General features: G+C 41.4%; 1 protein-coding gene across 5 annotated transcripts; it reads right to left on the reverse strand.

Moving 5' to 3' along the window:
• Window positions 1–899: 899 nt before the first annotated feature.
• CUNH5orf58 (chromosome unknown C5orf58 homolog) lies at window positions 900–5,352 on the reverse strand. Of its 5 annotated transcripts, none has more exons than XM_021228313.2 (3): window positions 5,251–5,352; window positions 3,474–3,567; window positions 900–1,149 (listed from the first exon to the last, which is right to left on the reverse strand). In XM_021228313.2, exons 2-3 carry the CDS (start codon window positions 3,565–3,567, stop codon window positions 1,001–1,003), a joined length of 243 nt encoding a protein of 80 aa, XP_021083972.1. In that variant the 5' UTR covers window positions 5,251–5,352; the 3' UTR covers window positions 900–1,000. The 5 variants fall into 5 exon arrangements, with proteins under 5 accessions (XP_021083972.1, XP_021083971.1, XP_040604378.1 ...); XM_021228312.2 differs by having other exon boundaries at window positions 5,214–5,342; XM_040748444.1 differs by lacking the exon at window positions 5,251–5,352 and adding an exon at window positions 5,162–5,185.
• Window positions 5,353–6,171: the final 819 nt, after the last annotated feature.

The following is a 6,171-nucleotide window of genomic DNA, read 5'->3' on the forward strand; positions in this document are numbered from 1 at the left end:
TAGCCATTTTTATATCTAAAGGTGATGAAATTTAAGGACATGGTAGACCTCAAAGCATCTACTAGTAGCTCAGGTAGTTAAATCTGTCAACTTAACTGAATTTTAGGATCAGTTGAGGTTGTATCTGCTTCCAGAGAGGTTTGACTGAGGAGGGAAGACCCACTCTAAATGTGGGTTCAGTGCCAGAGCACAGCATTCGTCTCTTTCTGCTTCATAATGGACACAATGTGCCCAGATGCCTCATAGTTCACAACCTTCCCTTCCCTCCCTGCCATCATCGACCGCATCCTCTCAAAGTCGAAGCCCAAACCACCCTTCTTCCCTTTGAGCTGCTTCTTTACAGGTGTTTGCTCACAGAAACAACAAAAGCAGCAGTGGATAAATGAGACAAAATGTATTTGTGTCTCTTAGGGCAAAGGGGCAAAAATGAACCTGTGGATAATGTGTTCTCTTACACTCCTATGACTACAATCATGAGAGTCTCATGTTTTCAGGACTAGTACAATATGTTTCTTTGGGTACCTTCAATTCTAATTCTTCTGCCAGTCTTGCCTATCTGAACCATGGGCCTTATGACCACAGCTGGACCTATCACCACTGGTCAGCTCTTTGATCATGGGTTAACATCTTAACAAAAGGTAGGCCATTCAAGGTCCCTCACTGAAACAGAAAATCAGTCCTTTATAGCACCCCTCAAAGGCAAGGCTGTCTGTTTCGGTGCCATATTCAACCCAGCACACGAACAAAGCCTGTCTACAGCAGAGAGAACAAGTCCAGGACATCAAGCACAGACAGGTCAGTTTCCAAAGTCAGACTTCCAGCTTTAGTGCAATCAGTTTCCCTTTGAGACATTAAAAACAAAACAAAACAAAACCAAAAAAGACCAGCTTTCAAGAAGATATGCTTATTTATAATTTTATATTGTTTTAAATTATACTAATAAACTTAGTTATTCCAGATTTTAAGTCAACAAACCAGAAATGTAAAACAAATACAAAATTCAGTCAGATAAACTGATAGAAGCAAGGTCTACATCTGGTATCTCAGGGTCTTCAAATGGATGGCTTGTTTCTGCATCCTTGAGGTCCTCAGTCTTCTTGGGCTGACCAAAATGGAGATTGAGGTCACACAGCAGGATATGGGAGAGTTCTGTGTAAGAGAGAAAACAGAGTGACACTGGTGTTATAGTAACTATCACTGCTTTAATGAGCTATTTCCTAATTTGTAAAGATGTTTTTCAAATATTTACTGATCAAGCTACAACTGAAGTGTGACCCCTTATGATTGAAAACCACGGGTATCCTAGAAAGCCCTCCACCCATCCACTCAGCAATCTTTCCACACAGCAACGCTATGTAAATGTATCTTAAACTTAGCTAACTTGCATATGCACACAGTGCAAAGAACAGGGGCCACCCCTAAGACATTACAAAGACAGCATCTGGTTTCAACTTTTCTTGACTCTTGTTTAATTTGGTTTTATCTGTGTGTGTGGTGGTTTGGCCTCCTTTGGTGGTGTCCCTATTAAGCTTTGTTAACTTGACACAAACCCAGTCATATCTAGGAAGAGGGGATTTCAATTGAGGAATTGCCTACATCACACTGGCCTGGACATGAGCCCGTGGGGGGCATTTTCTTGATTGATAGGTGATGTGGAGGTAGGCAGTGCCATCCCTGGGCAGGTATCTAGGCATATATAAAAGCAAACGGAGCAAGCCAAGAGAAGCAAGCCGGTGAGCCACATTTGCCTGTGGTCTCTGAGTACTTGTCCTGACTTCCTGTCATGATGGACTGTAAACTGAAAGGTGTGATAAACCCTTTCCTCTCCAATTTGCTTTTGCTCATGAAGTTTAATTACAGAAACAGAAAGCAGATGAAGACAGGGTAGGTGTGAATATGTTAGTATTTCTCTCTGTATCTCAAAAGACATGTTTTGTTTTGTTTTTTCTTCTTTCAGTTTCTGGCATTTGCTCCTGACTAACAACATTCTTTGACTCCCCACTCCCCAGGAAGCTTTTACTAACTTACTAGTTAGCCTTCAATTTTACTTATATAGGTCCTCTTCAAGAGCTGAATTTTGTAGGTACACATCATCCCACTTTTTTGGGGGGGCAAGCTTGCTCCTAACAATGCTTGTTTTTTTTGTTGTTGTTTTTTTTTTTTTTTTTTTTTCATTTTTTAATCAGGAACATGGTACTTCAAATGTCTCCTAGTTAGTAAATTGCTTTTCTCCCTATTCAGAACTTGACCATTCTCTTATTACAAGTCTCCTCTCTCCCAACGTATTTATTTTGCAGGACTGGAGATTGAACTCAGGGCCTTGTGCATGCTGGGCAAGCCATCTATCATTGTTACATGGCCGTCACATTTTGAAAAGGAACAGAGAATTGCTAGAGCTATCTGGATAAAGGCTTATAAAAAGATATAATAGGCAGAAATAGTGTCTGTGTGTGGCCACCTCAGGAGTAATGATGATGAGCAGCAGTGTATATGGCGGAGCAGAAGATGGAAAGAACCTGGCCCCTCTCTCATGCATCAATGTCAGGGCTGCCTACACTTTGCATTGTCTCTCTTCATGGTGCATATCGCGCATAAGGTCGGTATTTGTTTCTTGCAGCTGCAGGTCTCAGAAATGATAGACAATATCTACAAATATCTGAGAGCTGTAAGAATAACTTTACACTAAAATTGCTTTCATGGGTAGTTAATGGGGCCTATACATGAAGAGAATATGGGTACAGATTTCACCTAATCCCCCAAAGAACTATCTAAAATGAAATGGATTAATTGACGACAGAGTTCCACAGCATCCTGTCTCAGGGAGAACTTATCCCTAGAAATACTCAATCACAGAAATTTTACATGACTAGGAGACAATAAGAGAACATATCTAGGGCTGACTAAACACTATGACCTTTAAGATTTATTCTTATACTAAGAATGTATTTAAAATGAAAACCACTTCACTTATAGAATCAAACTTTTAACTCTTAATCTGGAATAACTTCAAGAGCTTAGTAAGAAATCATGGATAAAGACACTGAATTTCTTGGAATGTGATACATTCATATAAGTGTTGAAGGAAAGGAAGGAAGGTAAATTTTAAAAAGTTAGATAACTTCTTGGTGTCAGAAATAGGGATTCTGGCCTACCACCTTCAAAAATACAGTTAATATTATACTGTAAATACCTGTTTCTTTTAGATTTTATTTTTATGTGCATTGGTGTCTTGCCTGCACATGAGTCTGTGTGAGGGTGTCAGATCTCCCTGGAACTGGAGTTACACAGTTGTGAGCTGCTGCCATTTCCGTGGTGGGAACTGAACACCAGTGCTCTTAGCCACTGAGCCATTTCTTTAGGCCCACAGGACAGTTACAATTAGTAGAAAAACTATCCTAGCTGAAGCACAAATTAGCTCTACCATGTCTTTTACAGCAGTGGCATGAAAACATGTTGATTGACTCCATCCTTACCTTTCATCTTCTTCATCTCCAAAGAAATTGTATTAATGTTCTTAATCATGGCTTCCACTTTTTGCTTGTGGTCATGATGATCATTCTTAAACATCTGTTTATAAAAGAGAAACAGAAATGATGTAGTGGGGGGCTGGTTCGAGAACTCAGCAGTCAAGAGTACTTAGAGCTCCTTCAACCAACCTAAATTTGGTTCCCAACACTCACATTGGGCATCAGTCTCCCAGAGCTGCCCTATAACTCCAGCTCCAGGGGACCAAAGTCCTCTTCTGGTCTCTTCAGACACCCATGCACAAATGACACAAACACACAGTTGAAAATAAAATTTTAAAGATTATTATTTTTAAAAATAATATTCATGTGTATTTTAAAAATAATGTAGGTAATTAATAAAAAGAAAAAAGTTATTCTAGAACTAAAATCATTGTCTTTTCTAAATGGTTAGGCCAGTTATAACCTAGGGAAGCATCAATTTGTTTTGTTTTTCCAGGTTTCAAAGGGAATTGCATTTGAAAACAATTGCAAAAAGGATTCTTAGGGTGAAGTTTCTTCTTTATCAAACCACATCCACAAGATGGGGCCCTTACAATAGAAACAAAGTCCCCTCTACAGAAATCCTCATTTATAAACTACCTTACAGTTCAGCAATTGTGTAGGGGCTTTCCTAATTTTATGTTTATTCAGTGTCTCTTACTCTTGAATGACAATGCCTAGTTGTAATTTCTTTAAAAGTAAAATATAATGTGATTATATATAATTTATTGACAAAGATAAGCACTTGGCTATCTGAAATGTATAAACTACCACATTGTGCTATATATAGTATAGTAAATATATCTAATCAAGACTGTCTATAGAGATATGGCTCTGTAGATACTGTTTAGTCAAAGCTGGCAAAATGACTTGAAAATAAACCACAGTTAGCCCAGACAACTCCTGCCATATGAAAGCCGGGTAGTTACACGTCAGGATTATTGGTGTAGGATAATAAAACCAAACTAACCACCAAGTTAGACCTTGTCTTTGTACTTTCCTGAATTCCAGGCGTTTATCCTATTTTCCCTCACCCCCTTTACGGCAGCTTATTTTCTTTTCCAGACATTATCTACCTCTAAGACCCTGAATATTAAACAAGAATGCCAATAAAAATTTCACTTGGACATGCCAAACCCAGGATTCAGGTTTGAGGGGGGAAAACATGGTTTTTAAATATTAAGTGTAAAACCTCGTAAATGATGATAAAGCATGAACATGAAACTCATGGGAATGTCCTAAGCCCCCTCACAAAGGATAGGGACGTGAGCATCACAGTGGCTTAGGGTGACCGAATCCCACAGGGCTGGCGACAGCTCTGCTTTACCGTTATTCAAATGACGCTTAGCTGTGCACACAAGATCTACGCCGCCCCGGGACTAGACCAACATGGCGCACACGAGGGCATGACGTCACTAACGTACTTGCCCACCGGGCCGGGCCCAAGCCCTCAAGCCCAACAGAGGGTTTCAAGGGCAGATTCTGTTCAAAGCCTTCCTCCTGAGCGCCACCAACATCCCCTGAGGACCTGTACTTTCTGGGGATCACCGAATCCCCGCTGCCCAACCCCTGCTTAGCAGCTCGGGACAGGCCTAAGGCAGCCTAGAAGTTTCCACAGCGCTCACCCACCCTCCGGGTGCCCATTCCCCACCCACCCTGCAGCCGGAAAGTTAGTCTGGTGACTGTATGGCTTCAAATAACGCCCACCTTTCCAACTGTTCACCACAAATAAAAGCCTTGTCACCTTCAACGCAGTGTGTGCGGACTCAACAGTCAGCCAACGGACAGACCCTCAACAGTCAGCCAACGCAATGCTAGGTATGGTGAGGTGGCGGGGAAACCGGATAGGCTCCCTGGTTGACCAACGGCTCTGTCTACATGATGATTGGCCAGCGTCTCTGCATACGGCATTCTGATTGGATAGTTTCTTCACCTGTGGCATTCTGGGAATTGTAGTCTTAAATGAGTGACTCAACCGAAAATTCTGGAGTCTAGGCACAAGTGACTCCTCCTGCGAGCACCAACAAGGCCTTGGCATTTTCTGCTTCCTAGGTGCTGGCTTACCTGTATTCTCTTTCCATAGTGCAATGCTAGAGCTAGGGGCAGATTCTAGATTGGCTCTGTTTTGGTTTGAAGCCAACTTAACAGATAAACGTGTAACCATTCTGAGGCCAAATCCCCTCCTTCATCTTATGGAGCAATTAAAAAAATAGCTTTGAGGGATAAGTGAGATAATTCATCAGAGGTGTTTGGTGGGTGGTAACTGTCGCATCCTAATAGTTTGCTTATTTTTTTTTTTCTTTGAAAAATGGTTTCTCTGTGTAGCCCTGGCTGTCCTGGAACTCACTTTGTAGACCAGTCTAGCCTCAGAGATTCTTCTGCCTCTGCTCGGATTAAAGGTGTCCCCTACCACCGTGTGTCATTCTTAAAATTTTTTTTCAGATGAATAGGATACAGATGAGCTGACAGATACAGTAGTTTCTTGCCAAGTGGAGAGCCTGGGATTCAAGCCATCTTTACTTGCTTCCAAGAGGAATCCCTGCCACTACAAGTTTAGCAACTGGCCCAGGCATTTTACCTGGTGCTCTGGGTTAGTACCCTTAACCTTTGGAAAGCTTAGGTCTCTAGCACCAGGTACAAGAACATTTGTTTTCCCCAGGCCTCT

The sequence above is a fragment of the Mesocricetus auratus genome, unplaced genomic scaffold (assembly GCF_017639785.1).
Source record: "Mesocricetus auratus isolate SY011 unplaced genomic scaffold, BCM_Maur_2.0 Super-Scaffold_100007, whole genome shotgun sequence".
Classification (NCBI taxonomy): domain Eukaryota; kingdom Metazoa; phylum Chordata; class Mammalia; order Rodentia; family Cricetidae; genus Mesocricetus; species Mesocricetus auratus.

Coding starts and splice junctions, on each gene's coding strand:
- CUNH5orf58 (XM_040748442.1), bottom strand. Junction 1,150..3,473: donor GGAGATGAAGAAGATGAAAG/GTAAGGATGGAG, acceptor TCTCTTACACAG/AACTCTCCCATATCCTGCTG.